This window comes from Danio aesculapii, chromosome 2 (assembly GCF_903798145.1).
Source record: "Danio aesculapii chromosome 2, fDanAes4.1, whole genome shotgun sequence".
NCBI classification, from domain to species: domain Eukaryota; kingdom Metazoa; phylum Chordata; class Actinopteri; order Cypriniformes; family Danionidae; genus Danio; species Danio aesculapii.
In genome coordinates, this window is record NC_079436.1 from 1242534 (window position 1) to 1261674 (window position 19141).

Here is a 19141-nt window from a genome sequence, read left to right on the forward strand (position 1 = left end):
CACTGTTATACAATGACGCCTAATTACCCTAACTTTACCCTAATTACCCTAGTTAAGCCTTTAAATGTCACTTTATGATACTAGTGTCTTGAAGAATATCTAGTCTAATATTATTTACTGTCATGGCAAAGAGAACAGAAATCAGACATTAGAAATGAGTAATTAAACTTATTATATTTAGAAAAAATCTTCCAGTTAAACAGAAATTGGGGATTAAATAAACAGGATGGCTAATAATTCTGACTTCAACTGTAGGTCTTATATGAGTTAATACATATAAGGATAGTGTGAAAGTAAAGCTTGGGTTGTGCATCTTGATCCTTTGACCGTATCCTCATGATCACAGTTCAGCATCGTATCAGAAACTCATCTATTAATCAACCCAAATGCCTTCCAATGCATGGCGCTATTACCTCATTGCGCTATTAAACGTGCTCGTTCCCTCATTTGTGGTCAGTAAATGTCTGGCAGTTGCGAGTAGTTCCTGTTCCAGTAGTTGTCATTGTAGAGCCAGTCTGGAGCTCCGGTGTGAGGGTTCGAGCCCTGATGAAACCACCTGCATGTCAACATTCACATGCAAATCAGTGCTTGATTATTAACCTCACAATTATTTACATACAGAATCTCAGGTTGTTGGTTTTCTCAAAATAATTTTTGAGCAACACAAAAAAATTATAGATGTTTAGGTTTATTAATGACTAGCAAAGCCGTAAACACAGTTAAGAACATGTTAGCAATATGCTAAAACATGTTAGCAATTTGTCAAAAAGCTAGGAATGTGTTGAAACATGCTTGCTGTGTACTAAAACATGGCAATGTGCGTAAATCATCTAGCGATGTAAAAACATGCCAAATACACATTAGTCATGTGCTAAAACATAACAAAAGTGTTAAAAGATGCCATCATTAGCCATGGGATAAAACATAGGAAATTGTTATAGCATGGTAAATACCTGTTAACCATGTGCTAAAAACATAACATTGTGCTAAAACATTCTAGCAGTGTGTTAAAAAGCTAGAAATGTGTTCAAACACGCAAAAAAAATCTACAAAAAACATGTAAATGTGCTAAAACATTCTAGCAATATAAAGCATGCTAATTATACGTTAGCCGTGTGTTAAAACATAGCAAATGTGTTAAAACATGCCAGCAAATTTAAAACATGCTAAACACATTAGCCATGGGGTAAAACATAGTAATTTGCTATAGCATGCTAAATACCTGTCAACCATGTGCTAAAAACTTAACATAGTGCTAAAACGCTAAGAATCTGTTAAAGCATGCTAAAACATTCTAACAATGTAACAACATGTTAAATGTATTAGCAATGCGATAAAACATTGCACATGTTAATACATGCCAGCAAATGTAAAACATGCTGAACATGTTAGCTATGTGCAAAAAACATAGCTATTCGTTAAATATCTGCTAACAATGTGTTAAAAAGCTAAGAACGTGTTACAACATGCTAAAACATGTTAGTTTTGTGCTAAAACATTGCGCTGTGCTTAAACATTTTAGCAACATAATGCATGTTAGCCATGTGTTAAAACATTGCACTGTGTTAAAACATGCTATCAAATTTAAAACATGCTAAACATGTTAGCCATTTGTTAAAACATAATTTGCAAAGTCATGTTTTCGTACACAGCTAATATGTTTTAGCATGTTTCAACACATAACTAGATCACATTGCTAAAACATATTAGCTATATATGAAAACATGGCTTTATGCTAAATCATTCTATAAATGTAAAAACATGCTAAATGCATGTTAACCATGTACTAAAACATAATGTGCTAAAACAGCAATGTGTTAAAACATGCCAACAAATTTAAAACATTGCTATGTTTTAACACTAATATGTGTTTAACGTGCTAAAACATGCTAAATACTTGTTAAACATGCTAAAACATTACAATGGGCTGAAATGTAGCAATCTGTTACAAAGCTAGATTAAGCTGTTTATCTGTTAAACATGCTAGCATTGTTACAACATGCTAAATACTTTAGCCATGTGTTAAAATGTATCAATGTGCGTTATAGCAAAGTAATGAATGCTAGCATATTCTGTTTTGTTTTTTAAGAACTAATCAAACCTTATTTTCCATTCCACGTTGGATTTGGAGCGATCTTTCCGAGCTGTTCGTTGTTTTTCCTCCAGTCTGTTCTTCTCCGCACTGGCCACATCTGGAGAAAGGGGAGTGATGCAGAAGCCTCAACAACCACTAAACATGCATTTTTAAATGGAATCATAAAAGTAACTGTAAATTGCTGAATTTTTATATCAGTATGATGATGTATTTCCAGCTGAAACTGAATATTGAGTCAGGGGCGGGTCTTTATTTTGGCACACTCTCCTTTAAATTTTCAAACAAAATGTGCTGTTAAAAATATATTTGGGTAAACTGGGCTGGTTATAGAGATCAAAAAAACATTACCGATGAATATTGATCAACACTTAAACACTGTTAAGAACATGTTAGCATGTAGTTTTAAAATGAGCTGAATCAACACAATTCTTCAGTGTTTCTGGTCGGTCAGTTTAATTGTTTTATGTTCAATCCACTTACATTTGTAAAAACAATTAAGTTAACATAATCAATTTGCATTGGGATAACATGCAGGAATTGTGCGGAACCCAAAATGTTGTTATAGTGTAGGCAGGTAATAAGATGCTAGTAAATAGTGACAATTGTTACTTAAACTAAAGTGTTGCTGAAACATTCCAACAATGTGTCAAAAGGCCAGGAATGTGTCAAAACGTGTTAGCAGTGTATGAAAACATGGCTATGTGCTGAATCATTCTATCAATGTAATTTTATTCTATCAATTTAAAGTGGCTAGCATGTTTCAAGAAATTCCTAGATTTAAAAAAAACATGTTAAATACATGCTAACAATGCGCTAAAATATATTACCAATGTGTTTAAAAGTTTTGAATGTGTTAAAACATGTTATAAAACATGTTAGCCCTGTACTAAAACATGACAATGTGCTGAAACATTCTAGCAATGTAAAAGCATACTAAATATATGTTAGCCATGTGCTGATATGTATTTAGCATGTTTTAAAATTGCTATCATGTTTTAACACATTCTTAGGTTTTAAAACATGTTAAATACTTGCTAACGATATACTAAAATATGTTAGCAATGCGTTTAAAAATTAGCAGTGTGTTAAAACATGTTAAAAAAACATGTTAGCCCTGTACTAAAACATGACAATGTTCTGAAACATTTTAGCAATGTAAAACATGCTATTTATGTTAGCCATGTGCTATGTATTTAGTATGTTTTAAAATAGCTGGAATGTGTTAACACATTCCTAGGTTTTAAACATGTTAAATACATGCTAACAATATACTAAGATATGTTAGCAATGCGTTTAAAAGTTAGCAATGTGTTAAAACATGTTAAAAAAACATGTTAGCCCTGTACTAAAACATGACAATGTGCTTTAACATTCTAGCAATGTAACAACATGCTAAATAAATGTTAGCCATGTGCTAATATGTATTTAGCATGTATTAAAATTGCTACCACGTTTTAACACATTCTTAGGTTTTAAAACATGTTAAATACTTGCTAACTATATGCTAAAATATGTTAGCAATGTGTTTAAAAATTAGCAGTGTGTTAAAACATGTTTAAATAAACATGTTAGGCCTGTACTAAAACATGACAATGTGCTTATACATTTTAGCAATGTAAAAACATGCTAAATAAATGTTAGCCATGTATTTAGCATGTTTTAAAATTGCTACCATGTTTTAACACATTCCTAGGTTGTAAAACATGTTAAATACATGCTAACGATATACTAAAATATGTTAGCAATGTGTTTAAAAATTAGGAATGCGTTAAAACATGTTAAAATAAACATGTTAGCCCTGTACTAAAACATGACAATGTGCTGAAACATTCTAGCAATGTAAAAACATGCTAAATATGTGTTAGCCATGTGTCTAAACGTAGCAACTTGTTAAAGCATACCAAAAAAGTAGTTAAAGGCTAGGAATACGTTACAACATGCTACCAATATTAAAACTGAATGTTACTAAATGCCATTTTTAGACACAATAAGAGGACGATGTACCAATGTTTCCGTTCTCCAGGGCTCTGATATCAGGTCTCAGGCGACAATCTGTAGGTGGAAGAACGTGCTCCATCTCTGCATCCAACTCATTCAACTGCAGAGCAAATGAGGTAAAAGCGTAGTACTGAGAGAAAGAGAGAGAGAGAGAGAGAGAGAGAGAGAGAGAGAGAGAGAGAGAGAGAGAGAGAGAGAGAGAGAGAGAGAGAGAGAAATGGATTATTTTCTACACAATGCAGATGAGACACATATTACTGTAGCTACTGTACTTACTGCTCTAAAACAAATGTAAGAAACCACTTCAGAGTGATTATTGGTTCAAACATTTGCATATTGCTCAATGATATTACTGAAATTAATCTAAATCCTGCATAAATACACACATTTGCATAAATAACTAGATTAAACGATGGCTCAAACTGCAGATTTCTGTGGTCACCTAATAATTAGCTCCTGTAATGCATCACTATTCTAGTGTGTCATTCATAAAGCTGGTTGCTGTTAGCTGCTAGTGCTTGTCTCATGTCCTTAAAATGATAGTAAACTGATAATGGATCAAGATCAGAGATCAGAACTGGTCCTACTTTGCCCGAGTTGTCTGGTCGTGGTGAGATCCTCCAGATGAGTTCGCTCCCAGGAATGAGCTGCACCGTCTCTGCTTCTGGAGGAGGCATTTCATCCGGTTCCTCTTCCACATTGCTGCTCTGAACATCACATCACACCAGACAGATTAATCAATAATTTTGACCCTATATCGATGTGTAATGTAATCTAAAAAGTGATTTCGAGTGAGATGCGAGCGGTCGTCACCTGTGTGCTGCTCTTCTCCGGTCGCTTCACGTCTGATTTTCTGTGAGCCTCAAACGCCGCTGGATCCACAGAATACAAACACTCGGTCCATTTACCATAGAGAGCACACACCTTCTTCTTACTGCACAGACAAAGAAAATAGTCCAGTTATTAACAGTTTACAGGTGAGGCCATCTATTCATCTGTTCGTTGTGGATTTTCGGGTAGTGCTTGATTTTAAAGGAGGCCTATTATGCCTCTTTTTACACAATGTAAAATGCGTCCCTGCTGTGTCTAGAGCAGTGTTTCCCAACCCTGTTCCTGGAGGCACACCAACAGTACATATTTTGGATGTCTCCATTATCTGACCCATTCATTTCAGGTGTTGGAGTCTCTTCTGATGTTATGATAAGATGATTCAGGTGTGTTTGATTAGGGAGAGGTTGAAAATGTGGACTGTTGGTGTGCCTTCAGGAACAGGGTTGGGAAACACTGGTCTAGTGTGTTCAGCTCAGTTTCAGCTCAAAATAGCACACAGATAATGTTTTGCAGCTCTCTGAAACTGACCCTTATTTGCTTTGATCCTAAATGCGGTGTTTTGGTGACTGTCGCTTTAAATGCAAATGAGATTGTGCTCTTTTCAGAAGAAGGCGGAGCTACTTATGCCTATTCATCAGCATAGTGACAGATGTAAAACAGCACTAGTGTGCATGTGTGCTTCATGCTTCTGTCAGACTATGGAGACTCCTTTCTCTGTTCACTTGTGCTTCATCTAAAACTCCACATTTATCCGCTTGTTAAGTGTGACGTCACGCGAAGCGGCTTCAGGGTGCAAGAGCTCTATCAAACTGAATGGGGAGACTCATCAAATGGTAATAATAAACATTTACAGAGCGATGTAGTACTTTCAACAAACATGATCGCATCATATATATATATCCATGCCTAATATCCGATGGCCAGAAAGTGACTCATTTTTTATAAATTGGTAAAATGTTGGTGTTTGTGATGCAGTCCAGAGACTGATGTGTACACCATCATCTTATATAAAATTCACTTTAAAGTGTGATATGACTAATAAGTGGGCATTTTCTCAATTCAAATGAGTAGCAGCTTGGACCCGGAAACAGTATTTTATACGTCACGACTCAACAAGCGAATAATCCTCTTAGTCTATGCTGACATTATCTTCAGGAGCTCAAACACTCTTATGGCTAATGGACAGACGGCTGCTTCTCACCATAGACTGTAAAATATATGGATGTAGTATCCGTGATGTCACCCATAGGTTTCTGAACACTGCAAAAGAAGCTACAAGTAGGCGCGGCCAACCGTCGCCATTTTGTTCGTGCGTCATCGCACCCACGGCGGGATACCAAACAAGGGCAAAGAGGCGGAGAGTGGGCGGAGCTACAGACGCCTGCTGGCACTTTGCTTAGACCTGGCAGACAGACTTTACTTTGGGAGAAACGCTTGATACTTTATTACCTGCGACTCGTTTGTGTTCTGACCACATGTGCTTGGCTGTACACTATATCAATAAAGTGTTTAGACTTTTAAAAACACTGCTGTAACACATCGAGCCACTAAACATTGTTCTTATGATGTTTTTCTACAGGAGGAAAACGCGAAATATGTCCAAACACTTCAGATGTGTGTGTGTTAGTAAATGCAAGACTATTGATGAACTCCAGCATAACACTGCATGATAACGCTTCAGATGACTGTTCACTAGCCTACAGCTAATCAATCTGTCACATTCTGGAGTGCTTTACGGGTCTAAAGAAAAATATTAATGATAAATGATCTTAAATAAAACAAATACATTTATAGAGACGGTATACAAGTATATAACTTTACTCACATGGGAAACGAGGCCACATTAACGGTTTGTGAGCACAATTAAGAGCACACAGCATCCCATATCATCTGATAATTGTAAGAAATAAGTCCAAAAGGCAGCTGACTGTGTAAAGCCACATAAAACAACACAAAAATACGATGAATATGCCGAGATCAGTGGCTAATCTGCCGGATTCAACTGAGGTGAAGTGACCAGCGAGACCTAGCTGTCACTCAAGTGGCCACGCCCTTAATTATGCAAACTTAATATAACCTAATATAAAGGAAATGGATGAGTTATAAAAAAATTCACCCCCCTCACAGTTGTCATGGAGGGTAATAATAGCTATATGAACCAAAATCGTTCTTTGTACCAGGCTGTAAACACCTTTTTCCTGCTGTAAAGTTGGCCATTCTAACAGTGGGCTCAATTGCAACTTGCTCTATTATGGAGCAGGACTAGCGGAATTTTGTTGAATTGCAGTTTCAGTTACTTCCGTATTGGCTTCCTGAGAGAGAGCGGGAGGTTGCCGCTTGCTTCTTACTCAGGGCTGTTTATGCTAATGAGATGGAGAGATGGGCACTAGTGGGCGGGGCTTTCCCCCTCTGATGACACATACAAAGGGAGAATGTCAATCAAAGTGTTTCTGCAGACTGTTTTTATCAAGTCTGATTATAAACAATACAATTTATTGTATATATATATATATATGTGTGTGTGTGTGTGTTTGTGTTTGTGTGTGTGTAATTGTATATATGTGGAATTTATGAAGTGTTTTCATACCTTTTATCAAGTATGTATCCTTCCACCTTATGCAACTCTTTTCCAAAAATGCCACATGACTTGAAGGTCAAACAGCATCTTTCTCCAGTTCTGTTGAGAAGCAACAGCTGTTTACCACATGAAAAGTACTATAGTAATTTTATAGTAAATAATAGTATAGTTTATAGTAATAGTAAGTGTATAGTAAATATTACAGTGTTTTGAACGATGTATAATACAGTATTTACATTATAGTGTTTACAACTCTTTGTTAAAGAATGCTCCAGCATACTGTAGCATTAATGATCGATATGCTACTAAAAATACTGTACAATACTTTTTACTTTACAATACTTTTACTACAGTAAACTTAGTAGCTTAGTTGTAGAAAACTACAGTAATTGGTCATTTGGTTATATTACTTGAGCTATTGTGTTACCATAGCAACAGTAGAATCACCACAACAGATCAATCACTATAGTTGTTGTGTTACCATAGCAACTGTAGAATCAACACAACATATCAATTACTATAATTGTTGTGTTACCATAGCAACTGTAGAATCACCACAACAGATCAAATACTATAGTTGATGTGTTACCATAGCGACTGTAGAATATCCACAACAGATCAGTAACTATAGTTGTTGTGTTACCATAGCAACTGTAGAATCAACACAACAGATCAATTACTATAGTTGTTGTGTTACCATAGCAACTGTAGAATCAACATAACAGATCAATTACTATAGTTGTTGTGTTACCATAGCAACTGTAGAATCAACACAACAGATCAATTACTATAGTTGATGTGTTACCATAGCGACTGTAGAATATCCACAACAGATCAGTAACTATAGTTATTGTGTTACCATAGCAACTGTAGAATCAACACAACAGATCAATTACTATAGTTGTTGTGTTACCATAGCAACTGTAGAATCAACATAACAGATCAATTACTATAGTTGTTGTGTTACCATAGCAACTGTAGAATCAACACAACAGATCAATTACTATAGTTGTTGTGTTACCATAGCAACTGTAGAATCACCACAACAGATCAATTACTATAGTTGGTGTTACCATAGCAACTGTAGAATCAACACAACAGATCAATTACTATAGTTGATGTGCTACCATAGCAACTGTAGAATCAACACAACAGATCAATCACTATAGTTGATGTGTTACCATAGCAACTGTAGAATCAACACAACAGATCAATTACTATAGTTGTTGTGTTACCATAGCAACTGTAGAATCACCACAACAGATCAATTACTATAGTTGGTGTTACCATAGCAACTGTAGAATCAACACAACAGATCAATCACTATAGTTGATGTGTTACCATAGCAACTGTAGAATCAACACAACAGATCATTTATTATAGTTGATGTGTTACCATAGCAACTGTAGAATCACCACGACAGATTAATTCAAGTACTTTAGTACAGTGGGTTTCAAAAACACTGTAGTATTTACTATAATTTACCGTACTATATACACATTTTAATGTTAAATGAGAGGATGATACTTGCTCTTACTTATGATTAATAATTTCCACATTTCCATATTGCTCGATCCACAGTTGGCCCATGATGATGTTATGAACACAGCAGGTGGGGTTTGTCCATGTGTAGGCCTCACTGTGTCTGGGAAACAACACAGTAACCATAAACACGTCAATGATGTAGACGACTATCAGTACATTTCTGTTCTTTAATCATTTAACTGGCACAATAGCACTCTATTTACACCAGATAGATGATGACAGCACATGATATTAGACTAGATATTCTTCAAGACACTAGTATTCAGCTTAAAGTGACATTTAAAGGCTTAACTAGGGTAATTAGGGTAAAGTTAGGGTAATTAGGCAAGTCATTGTATAACAGTGGTTTGTTCTGGAGACAATCCAAAACTAATATTGCTGAAGGGGGCTAATAATATTGACCTTAAAATGGGTTAAAAACAATTAAAAAATAAAACAAATAAGACTTTCTCCAGAAGAACAAATATTAGAGGAAATACTGTGAGAAATTCCTGAATCTGTTCAACATCATTGGGGAAATAATTGACAAAGAAATTAACAGGAGGGCTAGTAAGAGCATGTGATTTGGAACGCATCAATTGAATATACACACATTTCTACACAAAAGACAGGACTCACCCGGGTAGCTCCAGGCTGATGATCCCTCGAGGTTCAGCTTCTACACTCTTTCCCCAGAACTTGAGTTTGGGATAAATGGAGCCGTGAAACATGAAGTCCTTCTTTATGCCCTCAGCATGAAATGCACTGATGGGTGGATGATGACTGACCTGCTCAGAGATCCATCTGAAGCCCAGATCCTCTCTGAGGACAGAAACACACACCGCTCAGGACCACACGTTCATCCAACACCTGCATTATTATGAAACCGCAGTTTAAACTGTCATTTGTAGGTGAAATGGACACAAGGGGGCAGTATGACAACATCAACCATTGTTCCTTTACACACTAATGATATTTATAGGGACATATTATTGACGAATGAAGGATTATTTACATACAGTTCTTTGCTCAACACCAAATAAACATCTTAACGCTGTCTATGATTTGTAATGAACATGTTTGCGTCCCCTATCTATCTCCATATGGACCCTTTTCTGGCGTTTGCTCACAGCTCTCTTTGTACGCTGTTGTGTTTCTGCTGCAGAGTGCTCGAGTTTGAGTCTGGTGAAGCACGCTTCCACAAAATAAAAAAAAAGCAATGTAAAATCAAGGTAAACTATGTGTTTGCAGTGCACTTTTCTCTTCCGTCTGCTTCTGAAAACACTATTGGTTGGGTTTAGCGAAGGGTTTAGCTAAGTGTTTCGCTAGCTGATCTGTACGACAAGCTTCCACTTCTCCTGGACGTCTACAACAAGGATGTGTATCTGAAACGTACAACTAAACACACCCTAAGTAACATATTTCAGATTCGCACAAATGTAGACATCACAGCGCCCTCTAGTGGATTTGTAAACTGAAACGTGCAACAATACGTACCCGAAGCAATGTATCTTAGGTTTCACAAAAATGTAGGCTAAGGAACGTATTTCCAATAAGCCTGGGTTGTAATAAACCATCACATGAGTGTTGGGAAGTTATCTGTAACACATTTACTTCTTTTTGTAACTGATTTCAGATTTGCAAAAATGTAAACAGCGCTCTCTAGTGGATTTGTTATTAGAAATGTGTAATGAAACGTACTCCAAGTAACGCATTTTAGATTTGCAAAAATGTAGACAGCGCCCTCTAGTGGATTTGTTATTCGAAATGTGTAATGAAATATACCCCGGGTAACCCATTTCAGATTTGCAATAAAGTAGACAGCGCCCTTTAGTGGATTTGTCATTGGAAACGTGCAATGACACGTACCCGGAGCAACGTATTTTAGGTTTCATAAAAATGTAGGCCAAGGCACATATTTCCAATGAGCCATGGTTGTAATAAACCATCATATGAGTGTTCGGAAAATATCTGTAGCACATTTACTTCTTTCTGTAACAAATTTCAGATTCGCAAAAACTGGACAGCGCCCTCTAGTGGATTTGTCATCTGAAGCTGAAAGGAAATGAAGCCAGAGCAACGTATTTTACGCTTTGGAAAACTATAGGCTGATGCACGTACTTCAGGTGACTCATAAATGAGGATTTGATTGAATCTCTGACCTGAGGAGCTCATATGTTTCTCCCAGCAGTGGATTGAAGGGTTTTCCAGTTCTTTCCCACTGTGAGGCCACGGCAGACACTGCAAATGCTGCAACACACTGAAAAACCACACACAAACACACACACACACACACACATTACTGACACATAAAGAGTCGCTTCTGAGAATGTTGTTTCTGTTATGTTTTGAGAGCCAGCAAATATAAATGTCACTTTTAAAGTGTATCCTCTGGGGATAGTACTAAATATCGAAGTAAATAAGTAAAGACAATTATTCTATAACCCAATCAGCGTTAGACCAAACCCCCATAAGCAGCAAACTCGTCCTACCTGCATTCCCTCACGACTTTAGCATCCCTCCCCCATCCCAACACCTCCTCTCTTAAACATTATCTACCTAGGGGGAGCGTTCTGGGGCCGGGCTAGACACTTTACTCAGACCCCAATGTCTCTCCCTTCCCGACAAGGGGAATAACATGAGTTGGGGTGTCTTTCCCGAGCTCAGAGCCCTCTCCCTGGACAGCACCCCAAATACGCTTTATTCTTCAAACATCTTGAGTGTGAACTCGTGAAACTCTTTTTGGACTTTATTGTTGATTAAAAAATAGCAATAACTTTCCTCTTTAATGATAAAATAAAGACAGTTTGAATATTATTGTTTATGATCAGCAATTTAACGGCTGTAATAAATAAACACACAAACAAATTAATTAATTAATGATTAAACGTCTTTTAAATGTTACTATGTTTCAGCCACAGTATTATACTCATTTTTAATACATTTACAAAAATATGCAGCTGTAAATTATTTTTTTTAAATATTAAATTACATATGAATCTTTTAAATAATAAAAACATACAGATGAAAAACAGTGACGTCATAATTTAGTAATAATAATTAATTATAATAATTATCCTCCGGGTGCTCCGGTTTCCCCCACAGTCCAAACACATGTGCTGTAGGGGAACTGATGAACTAAATTGGCCGTGGTGTAAGAGTGTGTATGTGAATGTGAGTGTGTATGGGTGTTACCCAGAACTGGGTTGCAGCTGGAAGAATAAAACATATGCCGGAATAGTTGGCGGTTCTGATAAATAAAGGGACTAAGTTGAAGGAAAATGAATGAATGAAGGAATGATTATTATTATTATTATAGTTATTATAATTATTATTATTATTAATAATAGTAAAAAAGCATACATATGTTTAGCAACTAAATTAATTCTCAAAAGTGTGAGAGAAATCGGGAAATGACTACACACACATATACATATACATATATATATATATATATATATATATATATATATATATATATATAGACAGATAGATAGATAGATAGATAGATAGATAGATAGATAGATAGATAGATAGATAGATAGATAGATAGATAGATAGATATATTCTGAAAGTAATAGAACTTAACAGATAGCTATTCATACAAAAAATATTGATAAAAATAAAACATATTGTTTTATTGTTGGTTACCTGTTAAAAATAATTGTAAAAAAAACTAAATACAAGAATGAATGAAACGCTTCAAAATGTTTACTAAAAAACTTTACAAAAAAACTATAAAGTCTTTCGAAATCGGCATGTATTGATTGTGGGTCAAAGTGCACCAGAATGTGTCCTGAGGATTAAATTCAAAGTTCCTCCAATGCAATTATTATTCACAGCTAAAAAAATAATTTGCATTAAATTTCCATAAAATGACAAATAATTAGCATATTATTAATAATGTATAATGTGCGCTGAAAGTAATTAAATGCAAAGCCTACTGATTCATTCAGGTCTAAGCTGTAATCAATATTGCTTGTGCTGGAATCCAGATCAATTTAAATTGTTTCCTCCCAATTAAATATGCAAGTAAATCAAAATACTTTACATCATGCTAAACTTTGTACATACAATAATTGCACCAAACACATATTAATAGGCCGTGCTGAAGGTCCAATGCTGTGCTTATTTCAGCTCCTGCTCTATTTCTCTATTCACAAAGGGTTCCTTGGCCTAAAAAAATAAAAATATATATTTACCTTCATTCTGTGGATGGAGTCTTGTGAAGCGTTGGCTCTGTGGATGAGGTACGTGTGCTCCATGTATTCAGTCAGTCTCTGAAGAAAACTCAAGGGCTCATTGAAAATCACCGGCATTGTGATTTTGGAAAGCTCCTGTGAAGAGTTGAGGAGGAGAAAAACTAGTCAGAACAACAAAACAGAAGAAATATTTGCAAAGTACTTCAGATTAGCATTATATTTTGGACTGAGTTGAAGAAACTCTAATATTGTGTGTGTGAAATGTCTTTGGCTCACCATCCCAATGCATTTTTTGAGGACGCTCCACATACTGATGTTGTTTCTTGAGAACATGGCAGCTGGAAGAGCCGACCTGTTCCCAGACAGAAACACAAGGAATATTTTGACTTGCATTTGATATTGGATCATATCGCATCTTATCTATGGACTTGTATCGTGTTGATCATATCTATTGTATCGTATTGCATCATATCTATGATATCATATCGATCCTATTGTATCGGATCGAATCATTTCGTATTATATCATGTTGATCATATCGTATCGATCCTACTGTATCGGATCGTATCATATTCTGTCAGTCATATCTACTGTGATATCAGATCGTATCATAGCATATCGATAATGTATCAAATCGTATTGTATTGTATCCTATTATATCTATCATATCATATATCTATTGTATCGTATCATATGTATCATATCATATGTATCATATCAGTAGTATCTTTCATATCGAATCGTATTGCATCATTTCGATCATATCTGTTGTATCATACCATATCATATTTATCGTATTGTATCATATCTATTGTATCATATCGTATCATAAATCATATCATTTAAATCGTATTGTATAATTTATCATATCATATCTATCGTATTGTATCATGCCATATCATATATCACATCATATCTATTGTATAATATCGTATCATATCGTATCATAAATCATATCATATAAATCGTATTGTATAATTTATCATATCATTTCTATCGTATTGCATCATGTCGTATCATATATCACATCATTTCTATTGTATTATATCTTATCATATCGTATCATAAATCATATCAAATATATCGTATTGTATAATTTATCATATCATTTCTATCGTATTGCATCATGTCGTATCATATATCACATAATTTCTATTGTATTATATCGTATCATAAATCATATCAAGTATATCGTATTATATAATTTATCATATCATATTTATCGTATTGTATCATATCATATCTATTGTATCATATCGTATCATAAATCATATCATGAATTGTATTGTATAATTTATCATATCATATCTATTGTATTGTATCATGTCGAATCATATATCATCTCATATGTATTGTATCCCATCGTATCGTATCATATCGTATCATAAATCATATCATATATATCATATTGTATCATTTATCATATCATATTTATTGTATTGTATCATATCGTATCATATATCATCTCATATGTATTGTATCCCATCGTATCGTATCATATCGTATCATAAATCATATCATACATATCGTATTGTATCATTTATCATAAATCTATTGTATTGTATCGGACTGTATCATATTATACATATATTGTATCATATCTTATCATCATATGTCAATATTAAAAAAAAAATTAAACCATATTGTATATGATCATAGATTTCTTAATACTGTATGACTGTAATAAATAAACAAACAAATGAATTAATAATTAAAAGTATTTTGAATGTTATTATTTTTCGACCATGGTATTAGAAAATAATTCAAAAACATCTTTGAAATATTAAATTACTTACGAAGCATTTAAATAATAAAACATAATTTACATGCAAATTTTTTTTACTTTAGATGAAAAAAGTATCGTATCGTATCCAGTTTTTATTGTCATGCCAGCAAAAATACACCGTATCTTATCAAACAAAGGCTATTTTTTATAGCAAAATCAACTAATTAAAAATAAAAACAATAAAAATGCAAACACGTAATCAAAATGACACTGAACACACACACAAGCATTATTTTTAGAGATATCTTGATATCATTTGTCTTATTACTCAAAGTTGTTTCATTAAACCCTTTGTTTTTGCTAAATAATAAAAGGTTTATATAGGAGTACCAGCAAATCTAGATTCATACATACACAAACTTGCTTCACCTGCATTAATGAGGTTTAAAAGCATGATGAAGCAGCAGCAACAATAATATTAATATGTAATAATGCATAAATACATGTTTGTTTTGACTGAAGATTGAATGCAAGTTTTAAAACAAGAGGAAAACCGAATCCCATGATGGTGAACGTATATATACCTGTGATTTTTGACTCCATTGCGCTGGGATTTATCACCCTGACTACTGTCCCCTGACATGATGTCTGTCTCTGGGGCCAAACTGTGTTTTCTGATCTGCCTCTAGAGAAATGACAGCAAAAACACCAGTATTTAAGAGAACAAGAACATTTTAGATCTGTACAGTATACGCAGTTGAAGTCAGAATGATTCGCACTCCTGTTTATTTGTATATATCTTTGTTCAACACATTTGTAAACATAATAGTTTAATAACTCATTTCTAATAACTGATTTCTTTTATCTTCGCCATGATGACAGTAAATAATATTAGACTAGACATTTTGCCCTAATATTCAGCTCATTGCACAACAGTTATTATGTTGTCAGTCGAAAAATAATCATTTATTAAGGGGGTTAAAAATTCAACCGTTTATATATAACTAAATATTTTTCCCCAGTCTAAAAACAAATAGTCTAGAAAAGTGAAATATTATTAAAAAGAAATATTGTAAAAAATAAATAATTAAAAATCCCATGGCAAATATTTAAAAAGTAAATAAAATAGGCTAATAATGGGTTAATAATAATTTGTCTGTGCTTTTAATAGGTTTACGATGCTTTTGGGAAGCTGTTTTAATGATCCAGAGTTTATCACACACCAGTGAACGGACGTGTATTAGATATATATCTGCTGCACACATTTCTGTCACTGTAAAGCATATGGGATTATAAGATTATGACAGTATTAGATTGAGTGTGTGATGACATCTGTCCACTGCTACGAGTCTGCTATGAACAAATGCTGGGTTGTTTTAACCCAACGGTGAGTTAATCTTTTCAATTAGATTTAAATTGCACTTTTTAACCCAGTGGTTAGGCTTGTTCATATATAACCAGCCTGATCTCACGAGGAAACGTAAGTATTTTACGTTTTGACAGTTTAGTGGCTAATTTCAGTCGTACGAAATTGTACAATTTTAAAAAGGAGGCGTGGCACCTAACCCCACCCCTAAACCCAACCATCACTGGCGGATGAGCAAATCGTACTAAATTGTACGAATTAGATCGTACGAATTCGTACTAATTAGCCACTAAATCAAAAAGTTACGAATTGGCGTGAGATTGTGTTGATATAACCCAATGTTGGGCTGCATTTTTTTTAAGAGCGCACCTACAACATGAACAGATTCATTTCATTTGAATTCTGAGTGTAATTCTTCTTTATTGATCTCTCAGCTCATCATGTTGCAGCTTGATCTGCTATTTTAAGTGTGTTTACTGCAGGTCACCGTACTGAACGTCTGTCAGAGCCTTACATTATTAGCTTCACTGTCTATAACCTTAATGAGCATGCATCTAAATAAAACAGAATAAGTAGTACACTTTAATAAGCATCAAATACTATGACATTATTTAAATGTAGTTTTAATATATAGTTAGTTACACATTATATACTTTATTATGGATAATATTAAGTTGATTATTACATATTAAAAGAAAAGGTGTGGAGGTGATTGGAGAAAATAAACAAAAAATTATGAATAATAATAATAATAAACATACAAAAATACATGAATAATATTAGTGCAATGATTATTTAAAATCGAATTTATATTAGGCTATGTGTGATTATTGATCTGCCACACTCTATATGGGCGGAGTGATACACAAGGGTGAAGAGGCTGTACGAGTGCTATTGCAGAATATCGCACGACTATCAGCCAATCAGATTCGAGAACCTGACAGAACTATGTATAATAATAATAATAATGTTATTGTTATGATGATGATAATAATAATAATAATAATAATAATAATAATAATAATATTAATAATAAAGGTGATATTATGTGATATATTAAAGCATATTTATTATACACTTATTATCAACAATAATAGTAATAACATGCTATATAAATATTATACAAAATTTAAGAGCGTAAAGTGTACAACAACAATAATAAAAATAAAAAAAAAATAATGTTAAAATATTAATAATATTACTAATAATAATAATAATTAAAAATTAATATTAATAATAATAATAATATTAAAATAATAATAATAATAATCAAATAATAACAATAATAAAAATAACAATAATATTATTAATAATAAAAATAATATTAATAAAAAATGTATAATAATAGTAATAATAATAATAATAATAATAATAAAATAATAATAATATTATTAATAATAAAATAATATTAATAAAAAAATGTATAATATAATAATAATGATAATAATAAAATAATATTATTAATAATAAATAATATTCATAAAAAATTATAATAATAATATTAACAATAATAACATAATAATAAATAATAATAATATTAATAATAAAAATAATATTAATATTTTTTTATAATGTAATAATAATAATAAAATAATAATAATAATAATATTAATAATAAAATAATGTTAATAAAAAATTTATAATAATAATAATAATAATAAAATAATAATAGTAATAATAATAATAATAATAATAATAATAATACCAACAACAAAGAGGAAAACACATTCCAAATGTAAAAATATGATTTATATAAATAGTATGTAACATACAGTGTGCAATGCATGATAAAACACAGAGGATTAAGGTTACCATAGAGTGACATGATGACCGCCGCTACTGTCACATTTACAGTCACTTGAGCTATCTTCACACTAGAGGACGAGCTATGAATGTTCTACATCAACACCTCTAATAACTGAAGTCAAACACGAAAATGATATGAATACATGAGGAGAGTGTGGATGTACCTGTGTGAGCGCCCTGGATCTGCGTCTTCTTTGCTGTTCCTGAATCTGAGACTGGAGGTGTGTGAAATGGAGCACAAGACCGTGTGTGTGTGTGTTTGCAGAGCTCAGCATAAAGAGGATCAGCTGATCACTCTACACCTGTGCTTGTAGTGATGAACACACCATGCACACAAACACACACACACACACTTCATGCATGCTTTTCATTACTTTATAATGATATTTTCACTGTTTATTAAAGATACATAAATATTAATAATCTTAAATACAAATATTCTGTCATATTTACATAATAAGCTATTAAAATGTGGAGAAATTTAATGTAATTTATGGTGCTGGTCATAGATTAAAGGTATTCCAACATACGTTTTACACAGCGGACGCCCTTCTAGCTGCATCCCAGTACTGGGACACACACACTCATACACTACGGCCAATTAGTTCATCAGTTTCCCTATAGCACATAGGAAACTGGAGGAAAACCACACCAACATGGGGAGAACATGCAAACTCCACACAAAAATGCCAACTGGCCCAGCCGGGACTCGAACCAGTGACCTTCTTGATGTGAGGTGACAGTGTGTATATGTGATATATACGTAACGATTTTGTTACATAAATATTTAAATGTATGTACATAAATATTTAAATGTATGTATATATATATATATATATATATATATATATATATATATATATATATATATATATATATATATATATATATATATACATACATATACATATACACACACACACACACACATATATATATACATATATATACATATACATATATACATATACATACATATACATATATACATATACATATATATGTGTATATATAC

The 19141-nt window shown here is 33.3% G+C and overlaps 1 protein-coding gene across 1 annotated transcript; it reads right to left on the minus strand.

The window, feature by feature from the left end:
- Positions 1-196: 196 nt before the first annotated feature.
- LOC130235094 (oxysterol-binding protein-related protein 1) lies at positions 197-18376 on the minus strand. Its single transcript, XM_056465491.1, has 13 exons — positions 18291-18376; positions 15539-15639; positions 13505-13580; positions 13229-13363; positions 11189-11286; positions 9666-9848; positions 9040-9147; positions 7512-7601; positions 4907-5027; positions 4681-4800; positions 4100-4223; positions 2102-2192; positions 197-556 (listed from the first exon to the last, which is right to left on the minus strand). Exons 2-13 carry the CDS (start codon positions 15595-15597, stop codon positions 454-456), a joined length of 1308 nt encoding a protein of 435 aa, XP_056321466.1. The 5' UTR covers positions 15598-15639; positions 18291-18376; the 3' UTR covers positions 197-453.
- Between the last annotated feature and the right edge of the window lie 765 nt (positions 18377-19141).